This window comes from Equus asinus, chromosome 10, assembly GCF_041296235.1.
Source record: "Equus asinus isolate D_3611 breed Donkey chromosome 10, EquAss-T2T_v2, whole genome shotgun sequence".
Taxonomy (NCBI): Eukaryota; Metazoa; Chordata; class Mammalia; order Perissodactyla; family Equidae; genus Equus; species Equus asinus.
In genome coordinates, this window is record NC_091799.1 from 47,447,462 (window position 1) to 47,468,169 (window position 20,708).

General features: G+C 40.9%; 1 protein-coding gene across 3 annotated transcripts in view; it reads right to left on the reverse strand.

Annotated features, from left to right (window-relative positions):
• Window positions 1–20,708, reverse strand: part of MELK (maternal embryonic leucine zipper kinase) — an 88,427-nt gene that overhangs the window by 22,817 nt on the left and 44,902 nt on the right. For 2 of the 3 annotated variants that reach the window (XM_044779213.2, XM_044779214.2), the window contains exons 9-11: window positions 14,306–14,374; window positions 12,770–12,868; window positions 7,680–7,766 (exon numbers count right to left, since the gene is read on the reverse strand). In XM_044779213.2, the coding sequence (XP_044635148.1) occupies window positions 7,680–7,766; window positions 12,770–12,868; window positions 14,306–14,374 (255 nt within the window). The remainder of the gene's footprint in view (window positions 1–7,679; window positions 7,767–12,769; window positions 12,869–14,305; window positions 14,375–20,708) is intronic. The other variant, XM_044779216.2, reaches the window with a different exon arrangement.

Sequence of the window (20,708 nt, forward strand, 5' to 3'; positions counted from 1 at the left end):
CTCTCCCCCTTTGAACTACAACTAAATCAACATTCATTGACCAACAGAGGATACCCACATAGCACAACAGGATGCCTGAGACCCAAGAAACTATTCATCTGAAGACGGATGGACTACCCCCAGGGTGGTGGTGGAGATAGGTGAGCATTCTCTGGCCCCTCGGCAGCACTGTACATGCGTGTGACTGCTCTCCCAGCTGGAGTGCACAAAGTACCACTGCAGCCCCAAGGGTGGGAACATGTCTCAGTGGGACTGTGGGAACAGGTGATGGCAGCCCTGAGCCCCCACATGATCACTTTCCTGTCTCGTGAGAGAGCCCACAGTGCTACCATGGTCCCAGAGAGTGGCCAAGGCTCAGACCCAGTGGGGAGGCCCCACCCACCAAGCACAATGGACGGTGTGATCTAGGAAGAGGTGGCAGTGGACTTGCACACCTGGGCAAACAAGTTCCTGGCTGCTGCGAACGCCCATAGTATCTCAGCAGCCCTGAAGGTGGAGCATGCCTCAGTGGGACACTGTGGAAGCAGGCGGTGACAGCCCTGAGCCCCAACATGATCACTTTCCCATCTGGTGGGAGAGACTACAGGACTGCTGTGGTCCCAAGGAGTGGCCCAGGCTCAGACAGGCACAGCTGACACAGATTGTGGCAGACCCAGAATACACAGCTCCTGCCCCAGTGGTGGCAGGTGGAATCTTCTACCAGACACTGTCTCTATGTGAAGGCACAAATCCACCCCATCAAATATATGAAGAGGTATACTAATACTCCAGTCCAGAAGGAAAAAGACAAACACCCAGAAACCAATCCTGAAGGCACAGAAATTTACAATCTAAATGACAGAGAATTCAAAATAGCTATCATAAAAAAACTCAACAAGTTACAAGAAAACTCAGAGAGTTCAATGAAATCAGGAATAAAATTAATGAAGAGAGGGAATCCTTCACAAAACAGATTGAAACTATAAAGAAAAGCCAATAAAAAATGTTGGAGATGAAAAACACAATGAACGAGATAAAGAAAAATCTGGAGTCCTTAAATAACAGAGCTGATATGGAGGACAGAATTAGCAATTTAGAGGAGAGAAAAATAGAACTGCTTCAGATGGAGGAGGAGAGAGAACTAAGACTTAAAAGAAATGAAGAAATTCTCTGAGAATATCTAACTCAATTAGGAAAATCAACAAAAGGATTATAGGTATTCCAGAGGGAGAAGGGAGGGAGAAAAGAGTGGAGAGCCTGTTCAAAGAAACAATAGCTGAGAACTTCCCAAACCTGGGGAAGGAGCTGGAATTACAAGTAAAAGAATCTAATAGAACACCTAATTACATCAATGTAAAAAGACCTTCTCCAAGGCATATATTAGTAAAACTGGCAAAAATCAATCACAAAGAAAAAACATTAAGGGCAGCAAGGCAGAAGAAAATAACCTACAAAGGAACCCCTATCAGGCTTTCAGCAGATTTCTTAGCAGAAACCTTACAAGCTAGGAGAGAGTGGAATGATATATTCAAAATTCTGAGAGACAAAAACCTTCAGCCAAGAGTACTCCATCCAGCGAAAATATCCTTCAGATACAATGGAGGAATAAAACCCTTCCCAGATAAAAGGTGAGAGAGTCCATCAGCACAAGATTCTCCCCTACACAAAAGAAACGATCAAGAAGCCCCTCATACCTGAAAAATTTCACATTAATTTCATTTTCAAACATTTCTACTGAGGTTCTCATTTCTGTGTTCATAACTTAAATTTTCAAGCGCTATCTCTTCAAATGTTCCTTTCTAGTCATCCCTATTCCTATTTCAAGAAAGAAATAGCTTCTCATGTCTAAGAATATTAATTGTTTCTTAGCCATTTTCTTCCACTTCCTGCTTAATCTCTTTTTTCTGAGTACCTTTAATTTTTCTTCCTTCTTCCCCCAACCCATGCCATTTGTTTTGATCTCTGACTCTCATGTTACAGGCTTTCCTCAAATGCCTGGTGATCTTTGGCTATCTGTTTCTATTTAAAAGTGAAGAATTAGATTACATATAATTAAAGGCTCTCTGTAGTTTGGGGACGCTCATCACCTTGGGGCTTTTCTCAAATGTGAGCAGACAGGAACATGAACTCCTAACGACTGGTATACTAGGTCTTCTCTCTTGGCTTTTCCCTAGAAATGAATCTTACAATATTTTCCTCATTCCCACTGCAAATAAGGATAACATCCTGGTTCCAGCATTCTCAGAGTTGAACAGGGAAGGGGGTTAGAGGTAATGGTTCACTGCTCAATCTGAGGACTGTGTGTGTCCATGCATCCATTTCAGAATGGTTGGGTACCCCAACCTGAGCTCTGTCTGGTATAAGAGTGCCTCTTGTTCAATGTCTCCAATCTTCTGCTGGGGTTGGGGAAGGGGTGGCTGTCATGCAGCACAAAGTAGAAAAAAAGACCTAGGAGTCTAACCCCTTCTAATACAGACTTTCAATCAATCTTCCTTGTTTCCACCCTGCTCACTTCCCTGACTTCGGGGGATCCTAGTACCTCTGATTCTTGAGCCTTTCTGGAGCTCAAGGGCTCTAATCAATTTGCTTATTGTTCTTTCCCACTGCAAGCACTTAGCTTTCAGTTTTCTCCAAAATGTTGTATTAGCTACCACTTATCTATTTTATAACTTGCAAAATTTTATTGACATTCCTTTTGTCTCCTTTTATTCTCTTCATCTTTGTGAATTTTTTGCCTTTTTATCCCCCTATTGTTATTTTAGTGAGGTTTTAGGAAGTGTTGGATGTAAACACATCTGTTCAATCCACCATGTTTAACTGAAAGTTTCTAAATAATTTATTCACAAGACTATGAGACTCTCAGCCCTACGAAAGTGTTGGATTTTAATAATACTGAAACCATAAAACTCTTAGAAGAAAACATAGGTAGTACGTTCTTTGACATTGGTTTTAGCACTATCTTTTTGAATATGTCTCCTCAGGCAAGGGAAACAACACAAAAAATAAACAAATAGGACTACATTAGACTAAAAAGCTCCTGAATGGCAAAGGAAACCATCAACAAAAGAAAAACACAACCTACCTATTGGGAGAAGATATTTGCAAATCACATATCCAATAAGCGGTTAATAATCTAAATATATAAAGAACTCATACAACTCAACCAAAAAAACCCAAACAACACAATTAAAAAATGGGCAGAGGATCTGAACAGACATTTTTCCAAAGACAATATACAAATGGCCAACGGGCACATGAAAAGATGTTCAGCATCACTAATTATTGGGGAAATGCAAATCAAAACTACAAAAAGATATCACCTCACACCTGTCAGAATGGCTATCACTAAAAAGACAAGAAATAACAAGCATTGGAGAGGATGTGGAGAAAAGGGAACCCTTGTACACTGCTGGTAGGAATGCACACTGATGCAGCCACTACAGAAAACAGTATGGCGATTCTTCAAAAATTAAAAATAGACTACCATATGATCCAGCTATTCCACTTCTGTGTATTTATCCAAAGAACATGAAAACTCTATTTTGAAAAGATATATGCAACCCTATGTTCACTGCAGCATTATTTACAATAGCCAAGATTTGGAAGCAACCCAAGTGCCCATCAATGAATGAATGGATAAAGATGTCGTCTATACATACAACAGAATACTACTCAGCCACACAAAAAATATGAAATGTTGCCACTTGCAACAACATGGATGGACCTTGACCATATTATGATAAGCAAAATAAGTCAGATGGAGAAAGTAAAACACCATACAATTTCACTCATATGTGGAAGATAAAAAAACAAACACATAGATAACAGAGAACAGATTGATGGTTACCAGGGGAGAAGGGGGAGAGGGCAAAAGAGGTAAATGGACACATGCATAAGGTGACAGATGGCAACTCGAGTTTTGGTGGGGAACATGATGTAGTCTATACAGAGAGCGAAATGTAATGGTGTACACCTGAAATTTATACAACCTTATAAATCAGTGTTACTTGAATTTAAAAAATTAATAATATTAAATAATATTTAATGCTATGTATCTCCTCACAAAGTACATTATCCAAAGAGGTCTAGTACCAACTCTGTTTTTATTAATAAATTTTATCAGTTAATGTTTTAGATGGTCAAAATCATAGTATGTGCTTTGAAGTTTGCATAATGGACCCATTAATCTAGTGGGAGAAGTATAAACTACTATGATAAATTATCATAGAATGTTGCCTTTAATCCAGACAGGGTAGGGGGTAAAAGGACAGAAAAGGTTTCATGGAGAAGGTACTCGGGAACTGAGTGAAAACTATGTAGTTACAATCACTCTCCAGTTTCCAAAAACTACACAAAGATTTTTTTCACTCCTCCCACATCTATAGTTTCATATATGACAGCCACCTTTTTGAAAGAGATGCCATAAACTGATTAGAGACAATGGCTCAGAAACAAGTTGTCACTTGCTTATCAACAATGGCATAACCTGGTCATTGTACACAATACTTAGACAGTGCTAAGTGTTTGAGATGGAGTTTTCTAAACATCCCTAGGAGTTTTACAATCATCCTCTAAACCCTCTTTTTCCCAAGGCAAAAAAGCATCCTTTTTATAACTTTTTTGCCATAGCCACTGCATACTCATTACAATAAGATGCACAGGGGAGTTCTGTGTTCAATAACAGATAAATCAACACATTAGTTACATTTTCAAGTGATGTCAATCTACAAGTCTGATACAACCAACGTCTCCCTTATTCTTAAGGCACTTCCGTCTTCAAAGTCAAATGTTTGAAAGTAAAGCAATAGGCTTACCTGTTATAAAGAAAGTTCCATTTCTAGAAAACTAAAAACATTTTTAAACGTCCAGTTATTGCTCAGGCAGGCCAAATGGTAAAGAACTGCCCAGGCACCTGGGCTGAGGAGAGGCAGCTCCTGGTACAGAGGGCTTGAGAAACTGGGGAGTAGTCCTCCATCCTTCCCCTCCCTGACCTGGCTCCCAAGGCCCTCAATCTTTAAACTTCCGCCACTAGAATATACGGGTATTTGCACTGTGGGGGGGGTACGGGGTAGGAAGGGATCTGTCTTGGTCTGAATAGGTTCTTGTATGCACATGTGACCCTCAGTTAAGTCCCCCTAAGAGAAGACTGGTGGCTCCCACAACACAGAGCCACTCACAGCTGGAAGAATAGGGGTCAAGAAAGAAAACCAATGAGGTGGATGCTCTAGCATCACTGCTGGGAATCTCAAGAGGGCTACAGCAAGATAGCTCAAAATCATGAGATGTGTGAAATGCTCACTTCTGCATATAAAAAGCAGTTTTAAGAGTGCTCATGTATATAATATAAAAGTGGGAGTTTCATGAGTTGAATGTTTGGGAATAATACTGTTTCTCTCTCTCTGCACACCGATCAGCAGCACCATACCAACATGGGGCACACTAAACTAATATCTCTCTGTCCTGTCTAAATAGCCCCAAAAGGAGAGGCAGAGCTCCCAAGATGCCAGAAAAAATATAAGCGACTACAGTTGATCTCAAACCTGCTTTTCCTGAGGCTGTTTAAACTGGAAAGCACCTAGGACCAATGCCAATTCTCTGAGACTACCTAGACCAGGATTTCTCAACCTCAACACTGTTGACATTGACCTGGATAATTCTTTGTTGCGAGGGGCTCTTCTGTGCATTGCAGGATATTTAGCAGCATCCACGGCCTCTGCCTGGGTAGATGCCATTAGCACAGACACACACCCAAGTTGCAACAATCAAAAATGTCCCCTGAGGGGCAAAATCACTCCCAGTTGAGAACAACTGACTCAGACCAATGCTTCTCCAGATTTAATGCGCATATGAATCTCTTAGGGGTTTTATTAAGATGCAGATTCTGATTCAGTAGGTCTGATATGGGGCCTGAGATTCTGCATTTCTAATGAGCACCAAGTGATGCTGATGCTGCTGGTCCTAGACCATACTTTGAATAGAAAGAATCTAGAGTTGTACTTCTCAACTCCTGACTGTACACCACAATCATTTTGGAAGCTTTTGAAAATTCCCTGATGCCTAGGCCATAACCCAGACCAATGAAATCATAACTTCTGGGGGTGGGACCTAGGCATCAGGATTAAAGTTTCCAGGTGATTCCAATGTTCAGCCAAGCATGAGAAGATGTATTCTACTCACCCCTAGGACTGGAAAATAAGTATAAACAGGCAATTAAGAATGAGGGAAGAGTAAAGAAAAACTATGACTTTCCTCACAGCATTCTTGATGCTGGTCATACCTAGCTTTCAGAATAACTGAGGTCTTTAGAGAGATGTAACACTAGAAAACAATCTCTACCGTGCTTCATTATATATCTTTTCTGTATCAGAAGTAAAGAAAATAATTCCTATTTCCATTTCACTTTTAAGTTTGAAAATTTTATATAAAGACCACATAAAGGATACTATTTTAAAGACTTTTTTAAAAATGATTCTTGAAATTCTGAGTATGTTACTTTCAAGATTCAGATTTTAAAAGTTTGTGGATCTCATATTAAATTTTTTCTGGATAAAATGACATGATGTATGGGATTTGCTTTGAAACACTCTACCTGGAAAGGGCAGATTGGGGAGGATGATGGGATATAGACAAAATTGGCAAAATGTTAATAACTGTTGAAACTGGATGATGAGCACATGGAAGATCACTGTTATTATACTATTCTCTCTACATTCATAGGTGTTTAAAATTTCTATAATAAAAACTTAAAAAGAAATTTTATGTATCTGAAATATATTCTTCTATTAAAGATCATTCAAGAAAGTCACACAATTCTTTTAAGTTGCTTATATGGAAACTTCAAATTTTCATTGTAAAAGACTAAGGACCTGACACATCTTGCAGCAAGTCCCAATTCTTGACATTTCATTCCATTCTGCGAAAAAGTAAATTATCATTCTGTTTTCCAGACATATTCTAGAGCCTTTGCTTATTACATCATTCAAAAGAATTCCTTTATATCTCCTCTTTACTGAAAAGAACTGTGGCTTAGCAAAGGTATGTTTAGTAAAAAAAATTTGCTTAAGGCCTTTACCTTGCAAGTTAGAAAACAGAAAAAACAAATAGAAATCACAGGTGCTGAAAGACACAGTACTGAACCAGGAACACATATGGGTGCAGTCCCTGCCCATCAGGTTAGATTATTTTCTGAGACAGCTATGAATGTCCCCATCTCTAGAAAAAAAAAACACATGTGCAATCTCGAGATTAAGCATGTGAAAAAGCTAAAATGACCCAACACCAGAAATCATGATAATGATTTCAGGTATTTGGTTCATAAGCTTGGGGGTGATGTGACACAGGGCTGCTTTTAGGTAAGAAGAGAACAACTCTCTGTTCACCTTACTCCTATAGCAGAAGCATAGTTCCATGTTAGAGAATTTGAAACCAGAATTCTGTCAATTCTTTGGACTAGTTTGTTTTGTTTCTTCATTTTTTTTCATTATAATTCTCTTTAATCAATATCATTTTTAAAAAGGATATCCAGCAGACATCAGAAAAGAGTTAGTGGAAATGATACATAAAATATAAAATAAGTGCAATATTTAAACAAATAACAAAATCATAAGTGTGAAAAATGTTATACTATTTTTAATGTTCTCATAAAACAAATAACAATAAAACAGAAGACATTACTTTCAAATTCATGCTGTATTTCTTACCAACGAAATCAAATCCTCCATTGTTTGCCTATTGTTTCTGTGATGTACAGAAAGTTCTGTCACACAGTCGTCATCAAGGTGAATAAACTACAAAAGAAATTTTATAAACTTTATTAACAAAAAAATTACAAAATATTTACTGTTTTGAAATTTTTTAATTACCATAATTACTCTGCAAAATCAAACCCCAATATGTAAAAACAACATGAGTTTGTCAAACTCTTGGGTAAGAACAAACATTCTCCATAATTTTTTAAGATATAAGCAGACGACAGTAAGAAGTTCAAGAAGATGACCTCTTCCCAGCCCTTCACATCCTCATCATCATCTGATCAAGTGTCAAAATTCTGCTGTGCAGCCACTGTCCTTCCCTACCACAAGACCTGCACTGGCGTTTTTATCAAAGAGCAGTCTTCTAGGCACCTAAATTCAGTGACTCAGACTTGTAGCAAATCATCCCTCAGGTTATGTTTGGGTTTAGCACAGTCCGAGGAGCCCTCAGGATGGTGCCATGGACGCTGCCCAATCACCGTCACGCTGAAGGTACTAGCAAAGTACAATTTTAGAAAGAAGGGGGAGAACTCCTCTCAAACTTCACTTTGCTTAAGGATAAAAGTTACCCAAGTGCTCTGAGCCATGCACGATGGGACCTCACCAAAGATGGAGCCACAAATGGTTCTCAGAATCAAACTAGGATCACGGAGAACAAACAGGGAGGAAGGGCCTGGCGGGGACCTGGACCAGGAGTTCAGAAAATCACATGGGAAGAGAATCATAAGAAATGTAATTTTAAAGTCATTTTTCCAATGTAAGAATTCTCTTTACAACAGCCCCAGTAAATGATGTTTCACTTTCTGGCTAAAGTCCTCCTCTGAAGAACAGCTGGGAAGGTTAGCTTCTCCCTCCTGTCCTATAAGGTCTGTCTCCCTGTGATCCCTTCCCAACCTGAGTCGGTACGGTCTGACAGCTAAGAAGCTTCGGAATTAGACAAACTGGTTTTAGTTGTGACATCACTGAATAACTGTGTGACCTTGAGCATGTTACTATACCTCTCTGAGGCTCAGTTTCATCATCTCTAAAATAGAGATAGCACCTGCCTTGCAACACATGTAACATAGCTGGAGTGCCTTGTACAACATCTAAATAGAGTGGGCCCTCAAAAAACGGTTAACTAGTTTTACTAACAGTCATAATTCTATTTCTTCTTTGGTATAACAGCCTTTCAGAAATCTGAATATTCATTCCTATTACAGACAACCTTTCCTCTCCAAGTTCTTTCCTTTCCAGTTCCTTTAACCACTGTCTTAATGATTAGCTCCCCTTAACATTCCAGCCCTTTCTTTAGATCACACAGTCCAAGATGTCACTGACCCTCAAGGTGAGGTGTCCAGAACCCAACATATGCCAAGAGAGGTTTGCCCAGCACAAGGCAGAGCAACATCATGACCTTCCCTTGTTTTGGACACCACACTTGTAACAAGGGGTTCAAGAGAAAGTCACACTGCCATCATGAAAACAGAGGAACGGTATAGACAATGACCTGCACAATTGGCTGGTACGAGCACCGCGTGGGTTACGGAGAATGTGGAGACCACAAAGGTTTATCCTAACAGCACTGTGGAAGTCCAAAACATGAAGAATAAGTTTCCATTGTGTCCCTTTGACCTTGGCAGCTCCCAGAACTGTGAACTCCCACTGCAGGAAGGGCTCAACCTCAGAAGCCCAGACGCCTTTCCACCCAGTTGGGCAACATCTTGGTGACAGCACTACTCAAGCAAGAAGGGAAACCTTTCTGGGGTTTCCTCCATGATCTTAAGCTACTCTCCTGAAAAAAAAGCCTTCCCTCTCTCCCACAGCCTCCTGCTCCGCACTTTTACCACAAGGTGTGTGTGGGAAAGGAGGGAAGGGTAGGAAGCAGATGCTATTTTCTTTGCCAGGTTCCTGAACTGGAAAAAATGAAAAGAGCGGAGGGCTGGGGGACAAGACACTGAAGTGTGAACAATATGGTTTATCTCAAGCTTGGTTTTCCCAAGAAGGTTAATACTTTAAATACTCTGAATTCTCAGCCACAGGTACTCATGTTAAATTAAATACAAACATGCATACCAAAAGCTAACCAGTTATTTTGGATTATCCGTGCCTACTACATTTCCTGTTCAGTAGGGCAGAAAATAGAACTCAATATAACTTCTATTTGATACAATACTTGAGTACTACAGTCATGTGTGAAAATAATAGATCATGCAGAGTTATAGAATAGCATCTATACTTTAAATATCCAAGTAAATCTGAATTACTTTTTATAGTTCACTCTTAACGAAACACAATACTGAGGTACAAAAGCAAATACTTCAAAAAGCAACACTAATCCCGTATAGCTCTCCTGTCTATAACTCGTGTGATCCCTCCAACAACTCTGTAATGTGAGCAACACAGACGAATGACATAACATGTAAAGGCACTCTGTAAACGACAAAACACAACCCAAATACACCAAGAGAGGACATTAGAATACCCACATTAGACGTGAGAAAACGAAGACTCAGGGCCATTCATGTGATCTGCCCGAGACTGGCATTTTTTGTTCCCAGCCCAGGTTTCTGCTACCACAACACAAAGCCACCTCTCCATGACTCTGCTCCCAGCTATTCCAAAAGAGACCAAATAAAGCTTGTCACAAAGGCTACAGCTATGCAGGATATACAGGCCCTGAGTTTGAACAAGCTGGCCTACTGAATCCATTGTATTCTGGAGTCCTTCTGTCTGGGTTCAGATCCTGGCTCTACACTTACTACTGTTTGAGCTCAGACAAGTTACTTCATGATTCTGTGTTTCAGCTGCTTCATCCGCAAAATGGGGACAATAAGAGTATCTACTTCAGGGGTTGGCATGAGGATCAAATGAGTTAAAAACATAAAGCCCATAGAATTGCACCTGACTCCTCCAGGTACTATCCGAAGGGCTCCATCTGTATTACACTGCAGTCTCATCACGTGCAGAGGATCGACTATAACAGCACACTATTCTATTATAGTAAGTGTTCCATCAATATTAGCAGTTATTATACTAAGAAGTTAGGAAAATAATACTTTTTTGGAACATTCAAAACTATGTATTTACTTTATACTGTGACTCAATTTTAAATCATTTTTATGTTGTTGAAATCAGAGGCCTTCTTCATTTTGGCATCTGCTCTATTGCAAATAGTAGTTTATCCTATCCTAATAGGATCACGGCTGGGAGGACATGCAGAGCCCTCCTACATATGGAGAAATGATGACCCCCAATGGTAGAACACAGGCATTGGCACCACCCGCTCACGAGGGCCACATCCAGCTTCCCTGGCCCTGCTGCTGCACTGCCCAGACTCCTCCACAGTCTACTGTTCCCAGGCTCTCAGTGAGGAGAGTTGTCAGAACTAAGCTGCAGCTCTAATTGCATTTGCTCAATAGATATTATAGACGTCACGAAGGGCCGACATGACAAGAGAAGAGACATTTTAGGAGCTGACAGTCATGGGAGAATCAGGACGGATTTCAGCTCAGGCTACATGGCCACAGCAGTGGGCAGACTAGTGAGAAGGGGCTAAATACAAGCATAGTCTGTTTTTCCAAGACCAGCTGGCCATTAGGAAGAGTAATTTATGTTTATTGGTGTGATTATTACAGAAAGCAAATACCACACAGCTGTACCAAGTCCACACTGTGGCATGTCTGAGACACACCTCCGAGCTATTCTGTTGACCCGTGCACATATGCCACCTCACTGCAGAAGTTTCAGTGGATTACCAGAGAATATCCCCAATTATCTGAAAAGGCTATTAAAATACTACTTCTTTAAAATATTAAAATACTTTTCTAACTACATATCTATGTGAGGCTGCGTTTTCTTCACATGCTTCAATCAAAACAACATACCAAAACAGATTGAATGGAGAACAGATGAGTATCCAAATGTCTTCTATTAAGCCAGACTTTAAATTGTTTTACATTTGCACAGATGTAAAACAATGCTACTCTTCTCACTAAATTTAATTTTTAAATAGTTATTTTTCATAAAAATATTTTTGATAAAACGTAACATGTTTACTACTGTTATTTATTTATTTTTTTAAAGACTTTATTTTTTCCCTTTTCTCCCCAAAGCCCCCCGGTAGATAGTTGTATATTCTTCGATGTGGGTCCTTCCAGTTGTGGCATGTGGGACGCTGCCTCAGCGTGGTTTGATGAGCAGTGTCATGTCCGCGCCCAGGATTCGAACCAACGAAACACTGGGCCGCCTGCAGCGGAGCGCGCGAACTTAACCACTCGGCCACGGGGCCAGCCCCTACTACTGTTATTTTTAAATAAATGAATAAATAAGTATTAAGAGTGTAGAAAGGTCCTCAGACTTAAAAATTTGAGAACTATGGGGCCGGTCCCATGGCCAAGTGGTTAAGTTCGTGTGCTCCACTTCAGTGGCCCAGGATTTCACTGGTTCAGACCCTGGGCACACACCTAGCACTGCTCATTAGGCCATGCTGAGGCAGCATCCCACATAGCACAACCAGAAGGACCTACAACTAGAATATACAACTATGTACTGGGGGGCTTTGGGGAGAAGAAGAAAGGGGAAAAAAAAGGTTGGCAACAGATGTTAGCTCAGGTGCCAAACTTAAAAAAACAAAAAAATTGAGAACTGCTATAACCTCGTAACTCCTCAGGAAGTAGACAGAACTGGTTTAACCTACTTTTTACAGATGAATAAATAGGTTTGGCAAAGTTAAGTAACTTGCCCATAATTCCCAGAGCACTGTTCACAATCCTGACTACACATGAGAAACCCCTGGGCACTTTTAAAAATATCCATTAATTTGCTGGGATGGGGTGCATGCATTTTTTTAAAGGTCTCGGTGATTCTCATGTGCAGCCTGGGTTAAGAACCACTGTCTAAGAGATTAACAGCAAACATATAATTAGGTTACAAGTCTGATGAGTAAGTCTACAAAACACATTTCCTTTTCTCTTTAGACGATATCAGTGGAGGTCCTGAATCCCCACAAAGATCACACAAAGTTTTAAAAACATCCTACTGGATTTCATTTTACTTACAGGAGTCTTGCTTTGCCACTCAACAGCACAGTTGTAATCTTGCATGATCCAGGGATGGCTCAATAGATTTTTCACAGAAATCCGTTTCTTTGGGTCCACCTAGTGGCCATTAAGAAGTAACTAGAGATTAACATTTCAAATAGAGAACGTAGAACTCTTTTCCTCTTGAGAACTCAAAATTCATCAGAACAGATGTAAACTTTATCATCACAAAAATGCTGGCAAGGACCTTAAAATGGCCTTGGAACAAATTCTTCACAAAAAAGCATCAGAGGCAAGAAAACTAGAGCAACCAACACAGGCTTAGAAGATAAATGTTTAGCAAACATGAACCTCATTGGTATGGACATTATTCATGAAGTTCCGTCAACCCATTGTATGATGTAATAGTCTTTTGCTGGAAAACCTATTCACAGGAAATATTCACCAATTTAATATTCGAGCAGCCACAATGCAGGGCATTCATAGTGAATATGCAATCTCTACCTCCGATGAGCTTACAATCACAGAGAACAAAGTTGAAAAGCACACCTTTCTTTTCCATTTGTAATTTTCAAATGTGAGCAGAGGAAAATTAATCAAGAGAGATTAAGGCTTTTGGAGCTTAGAAGAAAGGCTGAGGTGTTTTCAGTCTCGTTATGGAGATATGGTGGTCTGGCCCTACTTACCCAAGGTGGGTGAGCCTGAGGTGAATTCTGAGTAAAAAGTGGAGATGGCTTAATAGATGGAAAAACTGGGAGATGTTCTGAATACGTAATAATGGAAAAAGAATTGCACTAATAAGGTACTCAAATTTTCAAAGTGTTTCCTATTAATCTCATTTTATCCTCATCACACTACATGGCAGTGAGGGCAGGCTCAGAATCCCCACTTTAGGCATTAGAACTAAGTTAGGTGGCTGCCTATCGATTGGTAGGGCAGATATCTAGACTTCAGCATTCCTATCTTCCACCCGCAGAGGCCATTCACTAAATGGGTGGTTCTCAAAGTGTGTCCCAGCAGCATCAGTGTCATCTGGGAGCTTGTTAGAAACGCAGATTCTTAGTCCTGCCCCCGATCTACTGAATCAGACACTCTCGGGATGGTGCCCAGCAATCTGTTTTAACAAGCCATCTGGCAATTTTGAAACATGCTAAAGTTGAGAACCACTCACTAGATCATGGGGCCCACTCAATTGTGTATCAGCTCACTCAAGCATTTATTCAGTATCTACCATACATCTAACGTACGAGAGTGGGAGCAGGAAACAGAAGACAGTAGAGCAAGAGCTGGTTAGAGAAAACAGAATGCTCAAAAAAAGGACAAGAAACCACACCAGCAAAGACATATGGTAGAGGTCTAAAACAAACGCATTTGCAACATAATGAAGAAAGCATCTGGTAGAGGATGTCTGCACAGTAGATACAATGAATGGAATTTTCAGGCTAATAGATAAGTGGCCTGTCCTCCAAATGTAGCTGCACCACAGACATCTTAAAGTTGGATCAAATACTTGCAGTTGTCTTCTATTATTTAAAAATTAATAACAAAGTTTACCTGTAGCATTTGTTGAAGAAGCAGAATGCTACTGGGAGAGAGCCACTTAGGAACCTCATATTTCCCTCTCTACAAAAAACAAAAAAAAGAAACAAAAATATTTAAGAGCTTTAGGTTCAATAAGCCCTGACACAAATTTCTAAGGTAACAAGATGCTGGAGGTTTATTTCCAAGCTTGAAGACTTCATCCAACTATAAGATTTGGTAAACACTATTAATAACATAAGAAATCAATTTCTTGCCTTAAAGAAGAAAATCCAGTAAATTTAATACTATTGTCACCTCTAACTTATCCACATATCAGAGAAGGACCAGAGCACAGAGAATGTAACAATGAAAAACACAAATGTGATAGGGCTTTGGAATCTGCAGCATGATTAAGTTGACAGCAAGTAAACATTGTCATTCAGTTTTGTATTGCTGAACCAAAGTTTAGTACATACCCTAGAGCAATTATCTGTTGACAAAATGAGGCAGCAGAAAAGCATGTTCAGTGGGAGGACATAGGCTGTGCTTAAAAACAGGTCACATATCATCCACAAGACAGAATTCACAATTATCAAGGGAAACTGATGAAAGCCACCCTATCCTTTAAGGCAAGGGCCTCTTTTGGGAATGGAGAAGAGCTATGCTTACAACCTGGTATACTCAGAAATTAGAGTTGCCAAGTCATCAACCAAAAATTAAGACCAGGGGCCTGTCGTACTCATTCGTGACTGAACACCTCTGTATAACCTGCCTCAATTCAGAGGAAAGGATACAATCATTTCTCCCAGCAGAAAACAAATTGTTTAATGATGCTAGGATAACAGAGTAATTATTTAAGAAAAATTAAGACTGAATTGTAATTCAGTTCAGTCTACATCAAAATTAATTCCCGCTAGATTCAAGAGTTAAATGCAAATACAAAACCATGAAAGTCCTTAAAGACATCATGGGTGGTTATTCATAGAATCTTTCTAGACAGGACAGCAAAACCAAAAACTATAAACACTAACAGATGACAAAATAAAAAGTTGACATTTCTTACAGCAAAACACTACTAACAAAGTTAATTAACAACAAATTGAGGAAACAAGCCTTTTCCACCTAAATGACAAAAGAGTAATATGCTTCCTCACATAAACAGCTCTCACAAATCATTAAGACTTCACCACCACCAAACCTGTTCTTCCCACCTTTCCTTCCATCTTGGCAGATGGCTGCATTACCAGTCGCTCAGCCAAAAACCTTGCGGTCATCTTTAGCTCCTCTCCCTCTCAAACGTCACGTCCAATCCATCAGCAAAATCTACTGGTTCTATGTTCAAAACATACCCAGAATCACCAGTCACTGCCTCCAATCCACCACACCACTAGCCTCTCTCATCTGGCATACTGCAAGAGGCTCCTAATTGGTTTTCCAGATTCCACCACTGCCCTCCAGTCTGGTCTCCACTCACCACCATGAATGTTCTTTTAAAACACTGGGTCAGGTCATGTCATTTCACTACTCAGAACTCTCCAATGGCTCCCCATCTTGCTCAGAATGAAATCCAGGTTCCTTATTCTGGCCCTTGGGCCCTGCATGGTCTGTCCCCACACCCACCCGACTCCTTGCTACCGCTCAAACTCACCTCCTAACTCCCCGTCATTCACCCGAACTCCGGTCACAAGTCAAACACAGTCCTGCCTCAGGGCCTTTGCCCTCTTTGTTCCCTCTGCCTATAAGGCTTTCCCCAATACCAGCAGACCCTGCGCCTTAATCATCCTCAGGCCTCCACTTAAAAACACTGGTGCGGTGAGGCCTCCCCTGACCACCTCATCACTCTCTACCTCCCTTTCATGCCTACTTTTCCTTACAGTCCTTCTCCCCACTTGTCATATTGAATACTTATTTATTCTCTGCCTCATTACATTAGAACATAAGCTCCTCAATCACAGGTATTTTATCTGTGCTGTTCACTAGAACAGTGTCTGGCCCTAGCATAGAAAAGGTGTTTCAATTAAGATTTGTTTAATAAATGAAGGAATGGGTTAAAAAACATACATTACACAAGGAAATGGGCAAAGAATACTCACAGGTAATTTCTAAAACAAGAATTTTTAAAGGGCCAATAAACATGAAAATATGTTCAACTCATCTAGTAATAAAAAAGCAATAAACTTAAAACAAAACTATGATACCATCTGTTGTCTACCAAACTGACAAACTTAAAAAAAAAAAACACTACCCACTGTTAATAAGAGTTCAGGGGCAAGAGTGCTTACGAGAGAGTATAAACTTTTCTGAAGAGTAATTTGGAAATATGTATTAAAAGCACTCAAAATTGCATATCCTTGATCCAGCAATTTCACTTCTAGCAATTTATCCCAAGCAAATAATTTGGCATACAAAAACTGATGAACAGTAACATTCATCACAGAATTGTTTAAGATAACTTTGGGAACTAAGGAACATAGTCTGATGGCAAACTCCAGAGGGTGCCCACAACTAATGAAGACAAAATTAACTGAATAAGGACCCTGGGTTAGAAACATAATATAGGTCCAGGGAGACAAGAGCAAGCGCGCACACACACACACAAAATGCCAACAGTAATTGAATAAGGCTTGAAGGGTGGAGGCAGGGAGGTGGAGAAGCCATTGAAGGGCACCACCATTGAACTGTCTAGGACATACTTCTTACAGAAATCAGTCCAGCTTAAAGGTGAGGGCAGAAACAGGTGTGGGCCATTCTGAGTCCTAGGACTACAACAGGCTGGATTCTGATGGTGCTAAAAAAATAATCAAGGTTCCAAAGAAGTGTTATCAAGCAATGAATTTAAAAAGAAAATGTGCCGACATCAAAACAAGTCAATCTCTGACTCAGCCTCTTTGGTGAGAGCAGACGGGCTGACCTACAAAGTGTTTCCTAGGAAGGGCAAGAGCTTTCATTCTACAGATGACACTTAATATTACTGAATTTTTCATCCTCCTTTACCCTAAAGCACTCGCTATCTCCCAGAGAGCCCACTCTTATTTACACCTTGCCAGGGCCCCTCAACACTTGCCAGCATCAGAATCTGACAAAGTTTGCTTCTGAATTATCATGATGAAGCCTCCAATTCACTTCTCCTTACTGTCCCTCATCCACAGCCAACTGAACCCCAAGCTGAAGGCTCAGTGCTGCCTGGGCTCCAGGCCTTATCCCAAGAATTGGGGGGTTTTTAGATGCTTCAGCCAACTCCCTGGGACTCAGCAGTAAGTCACAGTTGCTGCAGGACTGGCCCTGACCTAGTTGGCCCCACTCTGAGCTTTTCCTTACTCCTGAGCCCAAGGCCTCTCATGATGCAAATCCTGGGTGCCTGACTTGCTCTCTTCTTGGCAAACTGACCATCTGCCTGATACTTCAAACATTTTAGCTTGCTGCTGCCAGGGTCACATAGAAAGTAGAGACCAGCCTGGGGTAAGGACTCTCCTATCTGCTTACACTGATCAAATGGTCATGACCTACCTGAATCTCCAATTACAACATGCTCAGAGTGACCTCTGTCAGGCTTCACTCACTAGGCAGAACCCCATGTACTCCAGGGGGTCTTCCCTCATGCTGATCATATGCGAGCCATTTGCTGCTTACTCTGAATATCATCTGTACTGGGTGAAACAGTGTCCCCCCAAATTCATGTCTACCCGGAACCTGTGAATGTATCCTCGTTTAGAAATAAGGCCTTTTGCAGATGTAATCAAGTTCAGATGAGATCATACTGGCTTAGGGTGGGCCCTAAATTCAATATGACTGGTGTTCTTGTAAGAGGGAAATTCAGACACAGAGACACACACACACAGGGGAGAAGGCCACGTGAAGACAGAGGCAGAGACTGCAGTGACACAGCTACAATCCAAGGAATGCCAAAGATTGCCAGTAAAGACCAGAAGCTAGACAGAGGCAAAGAAGAATTCTCCCCCAGAGTCTGCAGAGAGAGTAGGGCCCTGCCACACCTTGATTAGGACTTCTAGCCTCCAGAACCGTGAGAGAATGAATAGATGTTGTTCTAAGCCAGCACCTTGTAGTATTTTGAGACAACAACTCTAGGAAACTAACACACCATCTATGAAGGTTTAACTTCCTCGCATCACCTCTCTCCTGTCAGCACCTGCCCACCCCCAGGATAAGTCTGGTTCCAGGTTCTAGCCCTTTCTGGTCTGTTCCAACACACAGATAAAAGGCCCACAACCAGATCTATAATAATAAAAGAAATGTTATGCCTTTAAATCCAGAAACTACCATCCAAAACAAAAGCACTCAACTCAAAGTAGAATTCTACAGAAACGAGATGTAAAAATAAATATTCAGAACAAAGTACTGAATAAGAAGAGCTCCACCAGACCGATTCCAAGTTCCTCTTTGCCTCTTTTTATCACTCTTTCGTCACCCCACCTTGAATTCATGAAGTATCTTTTAATGGACCCCCGTGCTGAGCTCTAAGCTAGCACCACAGAAGCCATCCCACCCAGGCAGAGGCAGGGAGAGCAGATGAATGAGAAGTGTGGAGCTTGACACGTGGGAAACAGCAATGCATTGGAGTCGCACATTATGTTTTACTCTCAGTTCTGCCTCTTATTAGCTCCTTGAACACGTACAAGTTACTTAATCTCTCTGACCCCATTTCCTAAGAGAGTAGGCTCTTGAGACAAGTTGCCCAGATTCGAATCCAGGATCTACCTCTTACTAGCTGTATATGAGCTATGTATTTAACCTTGCTGTGCGCCTCAGTTTCCTCATCTGTAAAAAGAAGAATAGTACCTACTCCATAAATTGTTGCTAGGAGTCAATGATTTAACACATATAAAGCACTTAGCACAAGGCCAGGCGCACAGTAAGAACTCAATGTATGTTAGTTTCTACTACTCCTCCTGCCTCTACTACTACTACCATCACTGCTACTACTATTGTTACTCTCTGTAAAGCAAGTAACGCCACTGACAGGATTCCAAAAGGAACAGAAGAGAATGTTTGTGAAAGCACCAGCACTATGCCTTGCATGTAGAGACAACCGGAAATAAACAAGAGAGGGAGATAGGGATGCTCAAACAGGTAGTGGACCAAGATGGGCATGTTGGCCAAAAGCCACGCATGCCAGAGTGCTAAAGACTCAGTACAGTACGAAAGGCTGAAGTCATTCTGAGGAACGCCACACGCCCTCCCAAGGGAGCTCTGGCCCATTGCAGCTGCCTCAGGGTCTCAGGATTGCCTGGTAAGGAACACATCACCTAGTCAAGTCCTGCTCACATCACCTCCTGAAATGTACCTGCCCGCTCTCCCTATCTGGACAGAAGAGCTCTGTAGAGTACCATCCACAAACAAGTCATGAGACCTGTGACCGTGACCATCACCTGACCTTCAGCTTCATTCTCTGTACCGAAATGCTGGCAGAAATACAGTCCAGAGCTTAGTGCTGCTGCCAGGCTTCATCCAACCTGTTATTTGTAGATGTACTTTAAAACACTCGTACATGTATTTTATCCTGCGCAGTAGGTGGGGATTATCAACCACCTTACTACACAGATGAGGAAACTGCGTCTCAGCCAGAAAAATCAAGTGCTTGTTCAATATTACATAGCACTTGTTCTCAGCCAGGGGTGAATTTGTCCCCAGGGGACATCTGGCAGTGTCTGGAGACATTTTTGATTGTCATGACTTGGGAGCTACTACTGGCATCTAGTGGGTAAAAGCCAGAGATGCTGCTAAACATCCTACAAGGCACAGGACAGCCCCCCAACAAAGAATCATCTAGTCCAAAATGTCAATAGTGCCCAAGTTGAGAAACATTGCTGTAGAGCAAAAAAGGCATACATTTAGGACTAGGAGAGAGAGACAGAACTTTTTGGGTTTTTTGTGCTGGAAAGTCTAAGGAAGCCTCGAAGGAGACAGGCAGAAAGGCTCCTTATTTAAATATTGAAAGTCTACATCTAAGGATCAGTCAGAAAAGACCTTGAGAGGAACAATTCTGCTGGGGAAGAGGCCTGTGTCAGCCAGGGCTGTGCCCCTTAACCCTGGTTTCCACTAAATCTTTGGAGAATTCTTGTTTATTTAAGGGATGATTACCTTGCAAACAAGAGCAAGAAACAGGTAATAGAGGGTGAAACCAAGTGGGAGGGGAAAAGATTTGTGGGCTAATAAGCAAGATAATCCTGTGAATTCTAACAGGCTTGAAATTGTTCGCTTTTCACATGGTGCCAAGAAAGGCAAGCGATCTCTCAACACATAATCATAGTACTGGAGTCAACTCTGTAATGGTAAAATATAATCCCATAAAGAGAGAATTTGCTCATTTTCTTTAAAATTGTAAATTATACTTGTTAGAAAGCAATTTTACTTTCAAGATACTCAACTTTCACTTACTAAATTATTTATAGTTCCCTAATATTTGTGTACCCAGAAC